At 41.0% G+C, this 21141-nt stretch overlaps 1 protein-coding gene across 1 annotated transcript in view; it reads right to left on the bottom strand.

Annotated features, from left to right (window-relative positions):
- The window catches only part of MCF2L2 (MCF.2 cell line derived transforming sequence-like 2), a 219612-nt gene that overhangs the window by 190741 nt on the left and 7730 nt on the right, over positions 1-21141 (bottom strand). Inside the window, exon 2 of the mRNA XM_079921832.1 lies at positions 3962-4045. Coding sequence (XP_079777958.1) covers positions 3962-4045 — 84 coding nt within the window. The remainder of the gene's footprint in view (positions 1-3961; positions 4046-21141) is intronic.

A 21141-nucleotide genomic window follows, 5' to 3' on the forward strand; every position in this document is an offset into this window, starting at 1 on the left:
AAAAAAATTAAATAAATAAATAAATAAAATTAATTTCCTGTGTTCCTTTTTGCCTTCTTAATATGGTTACCACAAAATTTAAAAGTACATATGTGGGGGCTTCCCTGGTGGTGCAGTGGTTGAGAGTCCGCCTGCCGATGCAGGGGACACGGGTTCGTGCCCCGGTCCGGGAAGATCCCACATGCCACGGAGCGGCTGGGCCTGTGAGCCATGGCCGCTGAGCCTGCGCGTCCGGAGCCTGTGCTCCGCAACGGGAGAGGCCACAACAGTGAGAGGCCCGCGTACCGCAAAAAAAAGAAAAAAGTACATATGTGGGTCACATTATATTTCTATTAAACAGCACTGCTCTAGACCTTCTAGCAGTGGTTCTCATTTCACAGGTGCCAAGTTACTAGCTCCATCCCTCACTTAGCAGGTTCCAGTTTTTTTTGTTGATGGTTGTTCAGTGGTTAGCTGTGATTTTGCTGTTTTGGTTAGCTGTGATTTTGGTGTTTTCGTGAGAGGAGGTGAGTTCAAGTCTGTCATCTCTGACTTAGATACTGGTTTTAACTCTGCTCACTTCCTTGGTTTGACATTCTCCATTGTTTCAGGTGAGAACTTCCCACGTGCCCCCAGGAACTCCACCTCTACCAAACCTGGGCTCCATTGTTGTGCAAATGCTGGCAGACGTCGGACTCCACAAGCCTAAGAGTACTTCATGCCTTCATTATTAATTATTTCTAAAAGGATTAAAGGTGTTGAGAGAGACAGAGTCAGAGACAGAGAGAGAGACAGAAAGAGAGAGAAATTCAGGCAGTAATTCCAAGAGGGAAAATAACCATTAAAAGAAAAATAAAAGGATAATTCCTCATAATTAAAGGAAAGGCATTATGGCAGACACTGGTAAATGGTTAATTTATTCCCAACCTCCCTCTTCCCTGACCACCTTCTACTGTGGTGGTTAAAAAACTAAACGTTTGCCTTCTCAGACTCCCTTGCTGCTAGGAATGGCTACATCTCATAGTTCTGGAATGAGACATAAGCAGAAGTCTACCAAGAACTTCTAGGAAAGTTATTGCTCTCTTGGCAAAAGGAACAGAAGAAACCATCACTGCTCCTTTTCCTTCTTCCTGCTTTGGACACAGACTTGATGTCTGGAGCTGTAGTAACCATCTTGGGGTCAAGACTTTAAAAACAAGAGAAACATCAAGAGAATCACAAAGATGCCAGCCTAAATGTTGTTGAGCCACTCATCAAATACCAAGAATTTCTACCTCCAGACCTCTTGTTATATACTTTAAAAAACAAACAGACATGTCCTATAGGCTAAGTTCTCTCGTAGCCAGATACTATGCTAAGCACTATCCTTAAAACAACCCACTTTACAGATGAGAAACCCTGTTCAGAGCAACCTACTAATTGTGTTGAAATATGAACCTAGATGGTCTGAGTCCAAAGCCTAGAGTGTTTTCATCACACTAACCTGATTATATTCTCTTGTTTCCTAGCTAAGCCATGAACTTAGAAATATCCCAAGTTCATTGGGAACATGCAAGTTGTCTTCCAAGGTCAGACCCACCAGATACCCTAGCCCTGGTCACTATCTAATTCCTCCTGATGGCCCTGCTCACTGGCCTCGCCATCCAGAGGCTTCAAACCATCTGGCCACAAATCTGGGTCAGGCATCATGCAATGAGCCCAGTTCTTCCACCAGCCAGGGGAGCACACTCACAAAACACAGCAGGCCAGGCACCTGGGGCTTCACTGAGAAAAAGGCTCCATCCTCTCTTTCCCAGCATGCCTGGCTGATGGGGCCTCTGGCTCTCTCCAGATCTCAGTGGAATCTATTGAAAAGTCTGCAGCTGGAACGTCTTCACCCTGCTTGTCTGAATCAGGACAAGGAAAACAGCTGTGACTCAGAGCAGATGCCACAGCTGGACTGCCACAGCCATGGGAAAAGACCTAATTGCAGAGATTTCTGCTTTACAACTACAGCTACACAGGCCCCCACGATAGCCTTGCTGCTGACATTTGCTGCCTCTGCCAGGTGAAGAGGGACAGTTAAAGATGCAAAGCAAGACCGCTGATTCCAAAAAAGTGCTGACTCGGAGAACCCCATGGCTGCTGATAATATTCCTGACTTGTAGTGTTGCAAATGCTATCACAGCTAATCCATGCTTCTCTCTCATAAGAAGGTCAAACTTGAGGCAACAAGATGACGAAAGAAGCTCAGGAATGAAAGGACTGTCTTTGCCACAAACTGCCTTTCCTAAAGCAGAGGTGTCTTCTTGGTCCAGTGTGAGTTTTCAGTTCTATGTTCTGCATTAAACAGTGACAATTACCTCTATTCCTGACTTAATTGTGGCATTATACACTATATTCACTGTATGGTTTTGGTCCCTTATAAAAACGCTGTCATACTGAAAATTATTTTTCAGTTATATACTTTAAAAAACAAATTGTGTTGAAATATGAACCTAGATGGTTCATAAAATAACATTTTTATGGATTAAAATAAACATTTTTATGGATTGAAATATATCAGGAAAAAAGAGCAAGCATGTAGTTGGCAGTTGCAATACTAAGCACTTTTCACACATTATGTCTTTAATCCTCAAAATTATGATGATCCCATTCATTACACAAGTGAGGAGAGTGAAGCTTAGACAAGTAAATTACCCAACGTGGTACAGCTAGTCAATAGCAGAATCTAAACCCATATCTAGGGCTGTCTGGCACCAGTTTATGATTGTCACTATACTGCCTCTAAGAAATAAGCATAGAAAGAAATGCCTCAATATTACTCAAAGAGATAACTTTGGATATTTAAATGTATCAATCAGTCAATGGACTTCTCCCCCAGATGAGTCATTGTGCAATCTTATATGCCAGAATCACGTTCCGAGTTGAGGCATTAGAGTTTTGGTGTAAAACTATAGGAATCCACCCGACCCACCCCATTATCCATTCGAGACCTTAATGCATGCTGGCCTTGGGCCTTCTGTGACATAGGGCCATAGCAGCAGTTGCCAGAAACCCAGAGACAGTTTCCCATGCTGCCTTTTGTTGTGCACTATCCTAGGTTCACTGTGGGAAGCTATGACGCTTCACCTGCAGGAGGCTGGCTAGGCACTCCCACCAGGGTCAAGACAGTGGTGCCTAGACTAGGGACGTGGGGAGCCTCACAGGACAAAGCAGGAGGACTTGAATAATTTCAACCTCAGCATGTATTATGTTTCGGCCTCTGTTCTAAGCATTAGCAATGCAGGCAGAAATTTTTAAAATGAGAACCCTGTATTTTACAGAGCTTTAAAAAAAAAATTAGATCCATAAGAGCTAAGAGTAAAAGACAAATCTCTCAGAGAACAAATAACCTCAGCACTATTCATGAGCCCTTAAAACCAAGACTCCCTTAAGGTTGGATCTTGGTAGAACATCCAACAAGAATATTGGAAGAACATCATGGTGACAGCTAATGTCAATAGTTATTTCTCTTTTTTTTGCGGTACGCGGACCTCTCACTGTTGTGGCCTCTCCTGTTGCGGAGCACAGGCTCCGGACGCGCAGGCTCAGCGGCCATGGCTCACGGGCCCAGCCGCTCCGCGGCATGTGGGATCTTTCCGGACCGGGGCACGAACCCGTGTCCCCTGCAATGGCAGGCGGACTCTCAACCACTGCGCCACCGGGGAAGCCCAGGAGTTATTTCTTTTTCCTTCCTCAAAATCTTTTCAGCTCTGTTCTTTACAACTCAAAAGAAATGTACTCCCTTGGGAAAGATCAAATTTCACCCAACAGCAAAAGAAGTAACATCTATGAGATGCCACCCTCCTCCCGCTCAATATTCCTCAGTTCATTCTAGTCCTGGGTGAGGCTTAAGGGATGACTGAGACTTGAGCTTAATGTTAATCAAGTTCAAGAGGCTGGGCCCTCCCAGCAAGACCGCCCAACAAAATCTAGAAATGCAAATGAATTTGCCCCTTACCTGAAAGAATGGCAAATTGTCTGTGAAGTTGTTCAATTATATCCACTGCCACCAAGGGCCTGATTTCCTGCTGCATAATTTCATCTGCACAAATGAAACACAAATTAGGTTAAATCCTTGCAAATTATAAAGAGAATTTAAAGGAAGAAAGGGAAGTTCCACTACTAGGGAAGTCTGGAATTTACCAAGATACGGTTATGGGCACATTATTCTCTTGAGAACTCAATTCCTGAAGCAGGGATGGATCTGGGTTTTGTGTGGTTTGACACTTATACACATAAGCACGGGACATTTCTAGTGCCAAGGTTCTGGGAGGGGTCAGTGCAAGGAAGAGGCCCTGAAGCTTAAGCTTCAGTAGCTTCACAGTAAACCTGCTAGGATGGTCTCATTACCAAGGGAAGTGCTTAGAGATCTGCCCATTCCTTTGCGTCTGCAGAAGGACATTTTAAACACAAACAATGTAAGTTACCAGAGTTCGTCTCAAACTGGGTCAGAAAATCAATCCGGGACTTATGAAGGTTCTTTTGTTTTTATTCCTTCCCTCACTTTCTTTCTTTTTGTCTTTCTCTTAGTCACCTCCATTCCTTTTTTTCCCCTTCCAGAATACTTCAAGGAGCCTCTTCCCACTGCCAAACATGTTTAACGAAGCACACTCCATTTTGCTAAATAAAGATGCTCCTTACTGAATAAAAGGTTACAGGTTCCCAAAGCAAAAATTCAAGCACAAACCTGCAAATGTCCTCTAACCACAACGAGTGATTTATAAGCACTAAGATTTGCATTCTATCCATTTGGGGAAAGGGTACTAAAGAGAGGGGGGAGAAGACTGAGTGGCATCTCTTAGCCTGGTCTGGGAAGGGGAAGGAATTTTCATGCTCCCTCTGCCTACAATATTATTATCCTCATTTAACTATTTGCCAGGGAACCTCAAAAAATGAACTAGTTATTGTTTCTACAGCAGTTAAACATCAGGTTAGATTAAGGTACAAACCAAATAGCCTTGTACGCTGATGCAAAACAGGTATCACCTATTGTTTTGGCATGCAGCCAGGTTAATGTGATATTCTAATATTGATCAATCAGAAAGTAATATTTGGGAAGCTCCTCCCAGAGCCTTGGTTTCCACTTCTCAGCTTTGGTGTAAAGGTTGCAGGAGACGATGCATATGGTGATATACATAGTAGATGCTAAGTAAACGCTAGTTACATTCATCACTCTGGAAAGACCTTGCCTATATTTGCTTTCTGAAAGTCTCCTAAGGGGTGGGGCAAGTGCCGCTCAAACCCCAAGACGCTTTTCAGTGAATTCTACCACTTTTTCTGGAGGAAAGGACTTTCCACTGTGAATTCACTACAAATTCAAAGACCCCTGTATCACTGCTACAGGTGTTGCCTCTTACAACCTGCCTGTATACAATGATGACACTGTAGTTATATTTTACGAAAAAAGAAGGGCCTTCTCTGTTAGATACACAAAGTAAAGTCCCTAACAGTAAAAAGATAGGAAGTCTGAGATCTGCTTAAAAATATTCCCTTCTGCCAAAAACATACAGGGAGCAGGAAATAGCGGGCGGGGGTTGGGGGAGATGAAACCAGATTGACAAAAATGCGGATAATTGTTGAAACTGGTTGATGGGCCCTTGGCAGTTCATTATAAAATTCTTTCGCATATGTTTCAAATTTTCCATAATAAAATTTAAATTACAAATGGACAAGAAAATAGAAAGCTTAAGCAGAAACAGGAGTTACGTAACTGAAGAGTTTTTCAGAACACAATCTCCCAGTGGTCTGGGAAAGTGGCATACTCAAAAATACAGCTGGTTTATTATTTTTCCATACCTGAGGGAGTCTATTTAAGGGACAATGACTCCAAAGAAAAACCAGTATCATAAGATGCAATTTATTGTTATTGTACCTCAATATCTGAGATGTGCTTTAAAGTAAACATTTTAAATTAAAGAGGTAAGATCTGAAAGAAACAACAGAAGTGAGTTAAGCTAACCATCCCCCCACCCCCCGGTCCCATCTTATTTTTTAAATGAAGAAACGGAGAGATTGTGACCTTGCCTGTGGTCACGCAATAATTTAAGTGTGGAGCCTGGGTCAGCCCTGGATCACTTGACTCTAAGAGGGCAAAACGTGATGGAGTTTCTAGACCCTTGGCCTTGAGGAGCATTGGCTTCTACCACCCGAGACGTTGACTAGTGTCTCTCATCTTGGGAATCTGTGGAGGATTGTCCAGCCTTCCAACAGAGACATTTTCACCTGCCTCCTGTGGTTACCAAAGGAACAGGACTAAAATCTACCATTTGTTTTTCCAAGAATAGAAATGAGCTGGTTTGCCTTTGGCCCAGATTTTGCTGAGACAGCCTGGCCCCCAGCCAGGGAGTGACATGGTTATCCTTGAAGACTTCCCAGTGAAGGAACCTCATGACCCAACCTGGCCAGCAACAGAGCACGAGGGTTTCTCAGACTCGGCACTGACCCAGTGCATGGAGATGACCTCAGACACACCCAGCTTTTAGTGATGCCTGACACCTGTGGGCCATGCGCAGCTCAGCCTCAGTTATGCTCTGTACCAGAGGAAACACACAGACCAGCCCTTGCTGCTGGCAGGCCCTGCTACCCACTCCTGTAGAGATGGGGTGGGAAGGGAGCGTAGGAGCTCTCTGATCTAAAGGAACACCTCCCACTGCAGTGGGAAGGAAGCTGCCTCAGCCCTACATGCCAAGAGCTGTTTCTGCCAAATTCTAGCTGGGCAACCACAGCAAGAACATGCTGAGCCTTAGTATCCACACGTGTAAAATGGCTTTTCCTTCTCCAGGAACAGTTGGGCTTGGCCAGTGATGACCCACTGAGGTGGTGGTACCTGCTGCACCCTGCAGGCCCCTCCGTCCTGTGTGGAGGCTTCCTGCTTCCTGCTTGCTATTTTTGATGCATGTAGATTAGGGAGAAACTTGTCTCTCTATAACCCACACAAGGCAAAGTGAAGTAGTATTTGAATTTCAACACAATTTCTATCCTAGGCAAAGTTACAGATAGATCTGGGGAAAACTTGTCTCTTTTCTATCTCTGTGATTATATGTTACCCTGGACCCACAGTGCTAAAACTGCAGGAAGTATCCACAAAGGTCTCCTAGGTGATGGAGTACAGCCCAGCACATCCCATTGGAATTCAGTTGTAGGCAGCAAGAAACACCTCTGTGTTGTCCACCCCCCAGACCCCACACCCCCATCTGAGAAAAATGTGGGCTCTGGGGCAGGACCCTTCCTACTAATTGCATCCTCCTCCTCAGGGCAGAGGGCAGGAAACTGGCTGATAAAAGCTGATGCAGTCTAACTGTTGCAACTAGTAAGGAATATAGGGCAGTGAAACCCTTAGCCTCTGCTTTTGCTGTTCTGAAATTTCAGTCACACTGGGATTTAAAAGACTCAAGTATGGTCTGAGGGAAAAGGAACCAAAATACTAAATAAATAAATAAACAAACTACTTAATTAATAAGTTAAGGCGTACAAGTATGATCTGACCCAAGAGGGAAGGCAGACCCAAGTTTGACAGATCCTGCTGCATTACTATTGAATACTTTGCCCAGGGAATCTGGTGGGCAGAAAGGATGGAAGGGTCGGTTGTTAGCTGAACTAGGAATGGGACCAGGATCTCCACTCAGCCACTGCTCTGACATTATTGAGAGCACCAGCTGTGAGCCAGCCCTAAGAAGACACTTTACAGATAACTTGTTTAATTAGTTATACAATGTAAAGGAAGGCACCCTAGCACTAAAATGAACCTCCTCCAGCCCAGCCTGCCCTCCCACTCCCACAACTAGAACAGATGTGACTGCTGAGAAAACACGTGTGGACCAGAGGCTCTGAGGAATCAGTTGCTGGGGTGGTTCAAAAAGGCACCCTGGGGTCATGCTGCGTTTCACTTCTCTTTCTTACTGGACAGGTTAGAAAGAACACAAACCCATTTTACTTCTTCTACTGCCTCCTATGCTACAGGGATGCTTAACCTGAACCAGAAGACTTAGTACTGAAGTTTGTCCATAAATTAACATTGAGTAAGAGGCACTTGAAAAGCAGATGGAAGAATTTTTTAAGGAGAAATTTAGAAGATTTTAAAAACCAAGAACACTAAAAAATGTCCAACTGGGCTTCCCTGGTGGTGCAGTGGATAGGAGTCTGCCTGCCGGTGCGGGGGGACACGGGTTCGATCCCTGGTCCGGGAGGATCCCACATGCCGCAGAGCAACTAAGCCCGTGAACCACAACTACTGAGCCTGCGCTCTAGAGCCCAGGAGCCACAACTACTGAGCCCGTGTGCCCAGAGCCTGCGCTCCACAAGAGAGGCCATCGCGATGAGAAGTCCGCGCACCGCAGCAGAGTGGCCCCCACTCACCACAACTAGAGGAAGCCCGCGTGCAGCAATGGACACACAATGCAGCCAAAAATAAATATAAATAAATATATAATCTTGTCTTTAAAAAAAAAAGTCCAACTTCCTAGTAGTCAAATAATGTAATTAAAACAGCAATAGAATTTCTCATTTCATCCATAAAATAATACACAATGCTGGGGTTCTGTTCGAAAACTAGTACTTCTGCATAGCCTTGGGGAGTAAAGCTGGTAGTGTCCTTTCAGAAAGTAGTTTCACAATATTTTACCCAGTGATTATTGTGTAGATTACATACTAAACCCCCTATATACATCATCTTATTTAATCCTCAAAACAACTCTAACAGCAATATGGAAACTAGATTTGCAATAGCTGGTCCAAGGTCAAGCAGAACCAGAATTTGAACCCAGCTCATTCTAAACTCCAAAGCCCAACATGGTAACCATTACAATACAGAGCTTCAATACATAGTCATCAAAATCTTCATAACCTTTTACCCATTCGTCCTATATCTGGAAATGTATCCTGAGAAAATAACAAAATAAAAACTTTATACATAAAAATGTGGACTGGAATATTATTTATAAGAGTGAAAAAATGGAAGCAATCATGGTATAATTATGAAACCATGTCACAGAAAAAGATTTAAGATGTAATTTCAAGAACATAAAAATCACATGTATGGTGAGATTGAAGCCAGGTTCAGAAAGAAAGAGGAAAGCAGGTGCAGTGTGTGTGCACATGGGTACAGGCATATGAGAAAGGAATACAAGAAATAGTTGTTTTAGGGCTTCCCTGGTGGCGCAGTGGTTGAGAGTCCGCCTGCTGATGCAAGGGACGCGGGTGAGCCATGGCCGCTGAGCCTGCGCGTCCGGAGCCTGTGCTCCACAACGGGGGAGGCCACAGCGGTGAGAGGCCCGCGTATCGCAAAAAAAAAAAAAAAAAAGAAATAGTTGTTTTAGAGTGATGGAATCCTATTTGGTTACTCCCTTTAGTTTACATAGAGAAAAGTATGCTCTGGTAGTGTTTATTTTTTATACTAATAGGACTTTATTGAAGTATAATTTACATGCAGTACAATGCACAAATATTAAATGTACACGTTGATGAATTTTGACAAACACATAACTAATGTAACCACTAAACAGATCAAGATATGAAACATTTCCATCACCCCTGGAAGTTTCCTTGTGACCCCTGCCCAGGCCCTGTAACCCTCCCTCCGATAAACATATGTGTTAAAGACCACACGGGTGCCTCTGTCCTCATGACCCAGAACTCAGGGCTGGCAGAACACACTGTACCCTGAACAGCTACTCTCTTAACACCATTGGGGCTCCAGGGAAAGACTTCTCCACATCTCTTGGTCTATATCCTCAAAAGAAAAGGCGCACTGCATCCAAATGCTATGATGGCTTGTGGGCTGTGCCACTGCTGGTATCAGGGACAGACACTGCTTCAGAGTGCTGGGAGGATTTGAGCAGCGGAAGTGCTTAAGTAAGAAAAAAACAAATCAATTAACTTGTCAAATTCTTCCTCTCACATGGCATGAATGATGTAGATTCTTTTTTTCAAATTTATTTTTTACATCTTTATTGGATTATAATTACTTTACAATGTTGTGTTAGTTTCTGCTGCACAACAAAGTGAATCAGCTATATGTATACCTATACCCCCTCCCTCTTGAGCCTCCCTGCCACCCTCCCCATGTAGATTCTTATATAATGAAATATGTCCAGTACTACTGAGCAACAACATTCTCACTTTTTTTCTTCCAATTCATGATGCAAATATATTCAAATTTTGAACTCCTTGAACGCAATTACATTTTACTTAGATCACATTGATTTTAGATCACTGCTCTCAATGGAGCTCAAATTATGTGAAAATCTCAATTATAACAACATAGTGTATTTGCTGACGTGATTAGAAAACAAATTTTATGGGTTAACTAATGCCTTACGGGTTACGGATATCTTTATTACTCATCCAAATTTCAGTGGCCCATCAACACAACACTCAGATGCATGCAATAATTCAATGTATTCATCTTTGCTATTTTCTGATTTTTAGTCATATAAAAACCATACCTTTATATACTTTAAATCTTGTTCTTATGGGGGTGTGTTTATCAAGTTAAAAGAATAGTACTTTTTATTTAAATGCCACATATGGGCCTCTATTTGTACTCTTGCCCCAGGCTCTGCAAATACCTGTTTAAAATTGCTTTGAGAAGTGATGAGATATTATTAGGCATAAGGATTTCCATTTTTGAATGCTTATCCAAATCCCTTTTCTTTCTTTTTATTACAAAAAAAATGTTTAAGCTTATTAATTTCTGTTGACATCTCACATGTGCCCTTGCGTGAGACAAGCACGGCACCAAGGTGGAAGTTTTTATGCAAAGGGTTTCCTTAGCAACAATAGCTGGAGATGACATTCTCCTGCAGTCCTTCATAACTCCAGGAGACGCAAACCAGCTCTGCTGCCTGGGGCATATTGAATAAAAAGCAATCAAAGCCCTGCAAGAAATTAAGAAACTGTGAAAATACCTAATCCCTCCCTCTGTTAAGGCTCCCAAATTTTAGCACTAGGTTTCAAAGTGACCCCACCTGTATTTTAATCAATACTGCCCCAGAGCAGTGCTCTCAAATTACAATGATAAATCACCTGTGCTTTAAAATGCAGATTCTGATTTAGTAGGCCTGGGGTGGGGCCAGAGAGTGCATTTCTAAAAAACTCTCTTGATGCTGCTAATTCAACTGAGAAGCAAGCACAAGTTGAAGTTCCAAGACTTTAGACCTTTCTTGTTCCTTTCCCATTGCTTACGAAAATGCAGTTCAGGGAAAAAAAAAAAAAAACTTTTTATTTAAGTTGTTCCCTAGTGCTTCTCCTATCATTCAATAAAAATAATCATCTATATGTATGCAAATATATTTGAAACTGAGGCCTAGCTGGTGTAAACTTTTGGCCTACATTTCCTGCTGTGTTGATTTTAGGATCAGGACTCTGGGAAACAAGCCAACCCTACCTTTAGCACTTGTTTTACCTCTCCTTCCAGCACCCCCAAGCCCTACCCCAGTGCTCAGTGTGGGCCCCTTAATGCAGCGGTCCCCAACCTTTTTGGCACCAGGGACCGGTTTTGTGGAGCGGGGGGTGGGGGGGTGGGGGGGTGATGGTTCGGCGGTAAGGTGAGCGTTGGAGATCAGCAGATAAAGCTTTGCTTGCTTGCCTGCCGCTCACCTCCTGCTCTGCGGCCCAGTTCCTAACAGGCCTCGGACCAGTCCTGGTCCACAGCCCAGGGGTTGGGGACCCATGCCTTAATGCCTATCCTCTCATTCTAGGACCACTCCCAGCCCAGCATTCAGTCAAGTCAGAAGCAGTGTCTTTGGTAAAACAACAATATATGGTCTAATGTGATGAGATGAGAAGACTAGTTATGACTAATGCTCATTCGACATGGCATTCTTCCAAAAGTTTCTGCACTTTCATTTCTTTCTAAAGCCCTTAGAGGAAAAAATATCTTAACAAAGGAATCAAAGTGGTAGGATCTTAGACATTTTAGCAATATGATGGATACACAATTTTATTTTTGTTTAAGAAAAAGCCCTGGAGGCTCTGGCTAAACATTCCTGCCTTCCTCTCTCAGTGTATTCATTCATTCAGGTACTATGGAAGCAGAATGAAAGAAACTGGACATGCATCCCAGCTCTGCCACTAACCAGCCCCTCCACCTTCAGGTTCTCCCTCTGTAAAATGGGAGTGGATAATAATTAATAATATCTCCTCCTAGAGGACTGTTGTGAGGATTAATACTACCATTTATTGAGCACCTTCTACCTACTGGGCACTGTGCTACATGCTGATGAAATAAAAATCATATTGTAAGGCAAGACAAGAAAAATTTAAACATAAAATTTTTCTCTTCCCTTTGGCCTCCTCCCTCCTTTCTAGTGTGCATTACGCATTAACCAGACCTCTCCAATAGCAGAAATACCTGCTCAACCATAAAGATCAATTTTTCTTCTTCTGGTGCCAGCCATATAACTCCTTAGAAGATAACATTCCTTTCTCAATCCCGTAAGAGGTCATGATGACCCACCACTCACCTTGTCCGTGCAGACATCTTTGGTGAACTTTATGTAAAATGCCAATATATCATTTCCCTTAAAGATAGCAATTGGTGCAGAACAGACTAGTCAGACCACCTGCAGAGATACTGGGCTGCACCTAATGGAAGTTCTTAGCTTAAATATTTATTAATGATCTTATTAATATTACTAGCTATATTACTTGTATTCTGCCTATTTTATAAGATTGTTTCTTGCATGACCAAATGTGTGACTAGGCGACTTGAAACGACTGACCAAATATATAGTTCTATAAGATCAATGTTTATACTAGTGTAACTCTAGATATGGGAAGAAGCAATAAGAGGGAACCATAACAGACTAGGAAGACAGCGGGTCCAGAGGATTCTGGCTATTGTTAGGAGGGCCTAGTCCAGTAATGGCGCATTGAGTGGCCTATCCAAAAATCCCACGCCTGACCTAAGAATGAGCATTCTTAGTGTCGTGGGACAAATTGGTCACGAAATGCCTCCCAAACTTTGGTTGAAATTAAGACTGAAAGGGAAGGGACTGTAAAATAAAGAATATTGTCCACCATCCAGTTCTGCAAGAATCAAGTCATTAGCCACTGCTGTCACTGACCAACAATACACTCTGAAAGGAATTCAAGGCGAAGATCAGGATGAGGAACTTTGTGCTCTGGGAAAACCGACAGAACTGGCCCTCAGCTACTTAAATATTTCCAGAAGAAAATTTTATGAACCTGGTCTTTTCATCTTCCCATAATTAGAAAAGCACTAAAACCATTAACTCAGAGATCTGTTCCTTCTACCAAGATGAGTGCTTGACTGCATGTACCCCTTGATCAAAATCACGTATACCCTAGCCTTGCCCCCTCCTTACCTCTTCAGAACAGTTCTCAGAGCTCTCTGAGAGACTGTCTCCTGGGTTATAATCCCCAGGTTGGTATGAATAAAAATTTCCATTTCTTTCTTAGATAGACTATTAATTCTTTCATTGACAATGCTTTACATACATTATCTAATTTAATTAAAATAACGTATGAAAGCAATTTGTATATAATAGATTCAACAGAAGCCAATTAAATTTATCATCCAGTTCTTTGAGCCATGATCTCAAGGATACCGCAATAGATTTTTCTCAAACACCCGCATTACTGCCACCCACTGGTGATTTGCTTTGAAATGCTGCTCATAAATTCCCCACTGATGTCATGTGACCTCTTTCTCTTTCACTATGAACTAAGTTTGTTAGAACTTGTTATGAGGTTGGAAGAACTCAGGAGCAGAAGGGAGATTAGAATTAGATTGAAATATAAATAGGGATGTAGTGTATGATAAAAGTGGCATTTCCCATGGGGCCAGAGGGAGATTACAGATTCCCTCACTATCCGATAGTAGAGTATTCCTAGGAAACCTTTTGTAAGCCAAAAGGGCATAAAGCAAAGAGGCAATTACCTCAGTACACATCTTGCTAATAGATGCACGAAATAAGTCAAGATAAAGCATAGATGCTCACTGACACAATTCAAAGCTATGGCAGCTTGATGCAGAGATGCTGAGTCTAGTTCCAGGGGAAGGAGCTTGGTGGTACCATTCTGCGTGTGCACTGCCTCTATAATGGCTCACTACTAAACAAATGTTGAACACTTTTTGCTTTTCTCCTAAAAGTGAAAATCTTCTTTGGAGTTCTTTTGGTTAGCAAAAACAGGTACTAACGTAGGTCTTTCATAAAAGCAAAATGGCCAAAGCAAACTTTCGAAAAGCAGGGGATACCTGTACTCAGCAAATAGTGCTGGGTAACAGATAGAACCTGGCCATAACGGGACATCAAGTATAGTGATTAAGAGCCTGACCTCTGGTGTCACATGCCTGAGTTCAAACCCTGGCTCTGCCACTTACAGCAGAATAATCTCAAGCAAGTCAATGAACTTCCCTGTGCCTCAGTTTTCCTGATTTGAAAATGAGGGAAATTATAATACATCCACCTAGTATGGTTGTTGTAAGAACTGAGTTAATGTTAGAAAACTTAACAAAAATTCCCAGTATATAGTAGGTGCATGTACAGGTATTTTATTATTGTCAACAATGCTAAGCTGTATCCAAATTTCACTTCTTGCATCAAAATAAACTCCAGCCACATTAAATAATGAAATGACAGAATTACTAAAAGAAAATATGGGAGAACATTTTTATAATCCTGGAATTGGAACACCTTTCGAAGCATGACAAATCCCAATAAGAGTGATAGATTTACTAATTTGAAAACTACTTTGGCAAGGTAAACACACCTTTACCAAACTCAAAAGAAATGTAACCAACTGGAATATTTACAGCACATGTGGCTGATAAAAGGCTTATCTCCCTAGAATATAGAGAGCTCTTACAAAATTCACAAGAAATAGGTAAAGTGGGCTGGATGGTCCCCCTGCCTTCAAAAAGAAAAAAAAGAAAAACATACAGCCATGTCCTAATCCCCAATACCTGTGAACATTATCTTATGGAAAAAAGGGTCTTTGAAGACGTGATTAAGACTCTTGAGAGGAAGAGCCTATTCTGAATTATCCCAGTGAGCCCTGAATGCAATCATATAAGAGAGAGGAAAACAGGGGAGACCTTATGAAGATGGAGGCAGATATTGGAAGGATGCAGCCACAAACCAATAAACACCTGGAGCCATCAGAGGCTGGAAGAGATCAGAAACTCAATTTCCCCTAGAGCCTCTAGAGGAGGGGGGCAGGTACCTTGGTTTTGGATTTCTGGCCTCTAGAACTATGAGAAAATGAATCTCTGTTTTTTAAGCCATCAAATTTGTGGAGATTTGTTACAGCGACCATAGGAAACATAACGTCAGCCACAGACTGAGAACAGACAATTCACAGAAGAAATACAGCCGGTGAATATATATATAAAATGTTTAACCTCACTAATAAATTAATGTAAATTAAAACAGAATGAGTGCTTTTCTTCCTGATAGACTGGCAATTTCTTTAAAGATAAATAACACAGCATTGTTAAGACTGTAGGCAAATTCTCTATAGGTAAAGGTATAAATAGGTACTTTTTAAAAAGTTGATCAATTTGGAAATATCTGTCAAAATGTTAAATATGCAGTCTTCTGGCCAAGAAATTCCATGTCTAGGAATTTAACCTATGGAAACAGTAACACAAGGGCAAGATAAGTGAGTACTAAGATGTTTATTACAGTATTGTTCCTCTAGGGCAAATGTCCATTAATAGCGGATTGGTTAAATAAAAGATGGAATAGCTATACAACAGAATACTAGGGAGCCATTAAATATAGTCAGACAGATCTATATGTACTGACCAGAAAAAGGTTCAAAATGTATTAAGTTTAAAAAAAATAAAGCAAGATACAGAATAGAATGTTATCATTTATGTTAAGTTTATATATATTTTATATATATATATATATATATATATATGTATGGAGGGCCTTATATATTTGAATGTATTTGCGATGAGATATTGAGGCAGAGATGGCTAGCTGCCCACTCAAAATTCACAGTTCCTCTTGCATACAGTAGCACTATCATTTGAAGGTGGCTGCCAGCCAGAAACTCCATCTCCCACTCACCAGCCCTACCTCCAGTTACTGCCATGTAGCTAGTGAATGCCAATGGGAGATGAGCAAAAATGATGAGTTGGGGTATTTCAGAAATAGGTGTGTCTTCACCACTGTGTCTTTTCCCTCCTGCAGGTGACAACTGCAAGGTGACAACTCTGAGCCAGAGGATGACAGACCCACAAGATAGAAGCAGGCAGGGTCCCTGAAACAGTCTGAGGGAAAATGGCCAACCGACCAGGGCCATTGTATTGGAGTGTATTTATCCAGTGAAATTTAGGGATTGTTACAGCAGTTGGTGTTACCCTAACTTACAGGCGTGCATTCATTTTCTAATATTTTAAGTACATTTTATTCTCCTTTTAAAAAGAAAAAATGGGGGAGATAGTCAGTGAAAAAAAAACCCAACTTCTGACTCTCCCTGAACCCCCAACAATTAAATAGTATATGAGTCTTGATTAGCACATACTTTAATCAGTGTGCCATCTCTTGAGTTTCATTCCCTTAGCCCCATGAAATCAGTATTATACCAAGAAGTCGACTGATAGCATTCCATGAATGTAAGATTGCGGTAATGTCAGAAAGACCATTTAGGTACTCATAAAACTTGCATTAAGAGACTCAAACTTTTGTTGTTGTATCGCGTCACAGAATAAAGTGACTGACAGCCAGAGTACGTAGGCAAACATTTCACAACCTTTTATAGTGGGAAAAAAAGAAAAGCAACAATAGTATATGTAATGCTATAAGTTTAGGATTCAGAAATCTTCATATTCATCTTTCCTATTACTTCCTCTCCTCACGATCAACAAGACTGTAACCTCTTATGATTTAACTTTAGTAAAATTAGGGCAATCATTTACACCTGCATTCAAACTCTGTAAGGATTTGTGTGCATGCTCAGGTGAGCACCTACGTGTTTTAAGAATGGAAAGCAAAATCTGATTAACAAGCTGTTCTTTCTTAAGTAGCAAATACATAGTAGCCCTTGCATGAATCGTGTCTCAACCAGAAAGTATACTGGAACAATGAAGAATTTGTTTTAAAAGCATACTTCTCCATTCAATAATTCCCCTCCCTTGAAGAAATAGGTTCTAAGTATAGATAAAGAGTAATGAGAGAGACAAAGACATTTGCTTTAATCACCTTTCCTAGTCTGTGATCTAAGGGGAATAAATGTATTATAAACATTTTCAAGGAAAAAAAAAAAGGCCAGGGGTTGGGGAGGAATATATCAATAGGCCCATGCATGAAAGAAGCAGTCTTAGAAACAAGCAGCTGCTTCAGCTCTTAGAGCATCTGTCTTTTTTTTTTTTTTTTTTTTTTTTTTGTGGTACGCGGGCCTCTCACTGCTGTGGCCTCTCCCGTTGCAGAGCACAGGCTCCGGACGCGCAGGCTCAGCGTCCATGGCTCACGGGCCCAGCCGCTCCGCGGCATGTGGGATCCTCCCAGACCGGGGCACGAACCCGTGCCCCCTGCATCGGCAGGCGGACTCTCAACCACTGCGCCACCAGGGAAGCCCCGAGCATCTGTCTTATTGTCTTCCAAATACATGTAAGGCATACTTAAAATGCTGTTCCTTCTCACCCAGCCCACTGAAGAGAAGTGGTTTTCTTTTTTATTCCTAAACCACCAGTCTGTTATCAGCTGATGTGTCTAACATGAAGTCTCAGCATTTCAGATTTAATGCTTTTCTTCAGATTTAACATTTTTCTTCAGGAATATGAATTTCATAATCTGGATTCTCATTTTCATTTTATAAAAGCAATTATATTGGTTATTTTTAAAAAATAAAAACATACAACTAAATAAAAATAAGAAAAGTAAAACTCCTTACCATTCCTTCACCCCAAATTAAATAGTTATCTTATGGGTGTATAATAGTCAGTATGTATATATGTATGTATAGACATATATGCTTTTAAAATGGGTTCATACTTACACATTCTATCCTATAACCTGATTTTTTCAAAATATTTGTTTATCTCTTTTTAATACGAATTTTCAATAAATGACCACCTACAATATTGTTAATAGCTGATTAATGCTTTAAATTTTAAAAGTCCTTTTAAACTCCTTAACAAACTTGAGACAGTATTGCAAAGTAATTTTTTCAATGTAAAATTGGTTAGTTAAACCATTATTCCTCTGAGAATGAGGATGAATAACAAAACATACATAAGAGAAAGGCATCATTGCTCTCACAGTACCTTTTTTTGCCATATATTCTAGCCTGATGCAACTTCCTAGGAAATGGTGGTAAGCCCTCATCTCTGCCTCTGTGATCCGCACGAAGGTGCAAGGTAAGTATCTAGGGTCTTGCTGCCCACACCTCGTACACCAGGAGGCCATTGGATTCCGGGAATGCTGCCACTGCTCTCTCCTCGTTCCTCTCTCAGCACTGCACCTACATAAATATGTTTAATCCTTTCTCCTGGCTAATCTCTCTGAAGTTCACTCAAGGGCATGTCATTGCTGAGAGTTTATCCTTTGGATTAATGAGTGTTCACAGGATTACAGGCCCAAAAGATTACCAGATCTCCTCACTGGGAAACTGGGGAATGAGGAAGTCAGATAGAGAGGGAAATCCTAAAGTTGATGAGAATCAGAATGTTTTTTCTTTTTCAGAGGAATCACATCATAAGATATACATCAGGGCTTCCCTGGTGGCGCAGTGGTTGAGAGTCTGCCTGCCGATGCAGGGGACACGGGTTCGTGCCCCGGTCCGGGAAGATCCCACATGCCGCAGAGCGGCTGGGACCATGAGCCATGGCCGCTGGGCCTGCGCGTCCAGAGCCTGTGCTCCGCAACGGGAGAGGCCACAACAGTGAGAGGCCCGTGTACCGCAAAAAAAAAAAAAAAAAAAGATATACATCAGGCCACTGCATATTTAAAATAAGATAATAGACAAGGATAAAAATTTTAAACGATGCTCTTCAGAAAATGTATTCCAGGCCACAATTCTAACCCCTCTCCAGGTTGCCAAGGAATAAAATCTAGAGAATTAACAATGCAACCAATAGAAGTCACTACCTAAACAAGCAACATACATTGGCAGAGCAAATGGCAACATTTCAGATCCTGAGATGGGATGTAGAGTATCTCTTGAACTACTTCTAAAGATCAGGTGCAAGTACAATGTCAGGATTCTAAATGAAGGATGTTCTTTGCCTGTTGTAATCTGACCAAGACCCCACTTAAGTACCACTTGAGTTCACCTTTCAGAACTGTGCCATGCAGAGTGCTATATTCAGAAAGAGGCTGCTTTTTCATAATGCATTTTATTTTGGTTCTTCATGCTTAATGTTTTTGCTTATTGATGTTCTGCTCCAAGATTTAAAGGAAGGGCACAATGCAAACTATCCAATAAGTAAGTATACAATAAGTAACTTATCCAATAAGTTCTGTATACAAGCTTCTAATTTTTATTTGTATGATTCAAGCTAACATTTCAGAGTAAGGCTTGCCGTTGGCCAAGGAGAAAACTGGAAAACTTTTTTCACAAAAAAAAAAAAAAAAAATTAACTGTTTACTTTTAAGGAGAGGGTAAAATTTATACATTTTAAAATACTCAAATCTGAAGTATACATTTTAATGAGTTCTGGCAAATGGATACATCCATGTAACCCATACCCTTTTCAAGATATAGAACATGTCCATCTATAGAAAGTACATTCATGTCCCTTCACAGAGAACCTTTGTTCCTAATCCTGGGGCAACCACTGTTATGATTTTTCAGTAGAGACTAGTTTTATCTGTTCAAAAGCCTCATATAATGCAGTCATACAGTATACACTCTTTTGTGTCTAGCTTCTTTCCCTCAGGATGCTTTTCAGATTCATCCATGTTGTGTGCACCAGTAGTTCATTCATTTTTATTGCTGGGTTGTATCCCATCATCTGGATAGTCAGTTTGTCCACTCTCCTGCTGATAGACATTCAGATTTTTTTTTTTTCCCAGTTTGGGCTGTTAAGAATAAAATTGCTATGAACATTTATGTACAGGGTCTTTGTGTGGACATGTATTTGCATTTCTCTTGGATAAATACCTAGGAGTGGTATTGCTGAGTCAAAGCAGAGGTGTATATTTAACTTGTAAGAAACTGCCAAACCTTTTCCAAATTGGTTATATCAAAAGGTTTTAAGATTAGAGGCTGCTCTCTTTAGCAATCCTCAGAGCCAGTTCTTTATTAGTGTTAACTGCATGTGAAGTACTTTAAGAAAATACCTAAATTAAGAAGAAGAAATATTAATTTAAATTTAGATTCTAAAACTTAAGAAAGCTCTTTTTCTTCCCTACCGTTAAGTATTGAGAATATGTTGACTCTGACCAAATGCAAAGTCTGAAAGTCTAATACAGGGCAGCAAATAAAGCAGTTTTCAAACAACAGTTTATTACATACAGCCAAACTTCCTCCCAAATGGTTGTACCAGTTTGGATTCCCATCAGCATTATAGAAATGATTCCCCATATGGAGGCTCTTTTTCATACTAAACATTAACTTCTTCAGCCTTTCAGTCAGAAGCAAACAGCTATGAATGCTTAGCTGGCATCACAGCATCTAGGAACATTAAAACTATCCTTGCTAACCACATCAATCCACAATGGCAGTGTGCATGCAACTACACACACCCAGTGATGACCCTAATTACACACCTCAGAGATACTGAGGGTTTGGTTACAGACCACTGCAATAAAGTGAATATTCAATAAAGCTAGTCACATGGATTTTTTAGTTTCCTCGTGCATATAAAAGTTATGTTTACACTATACTGTAGCCTATTAACTGTGCAATAGCATTATATCTAAAAAAATGTACATGCTTTAAAAAAATCATGCTAACATTTTAACCATTATCTGAGCCTTCAGTGAGTCATAATCTTTCTCAAAAGTAACAAAGATCACTGATCACAGATCAGCATAACAAATATAATATAATGAAAAAGTTTGAAATATTGTGAGAATTACCAAAATGGGACACAGAGACATGAAGAGAGCAAATGTTGCTGGAAAAAATGGCACCAATAGACTTGCTCAACACAGGGTTGCCACAAACCTTCAATTTGTAAAAAAAATACAAATATCTGTGAAGTGCAATAAAGCTAACTGC

This window comes from Stenella coeruleoalba (genome assembly GCF_951394435.1).
Source record: "Stenella coeruleoalba genome assembly, chromosome: 5".
NCBI classification, from domain to species: Eukaryota; Metazoa; Chordata; class Mammalia; order Artiodactyla; family Delphinidae; genus Stenella; species Stenella coeruleoalba.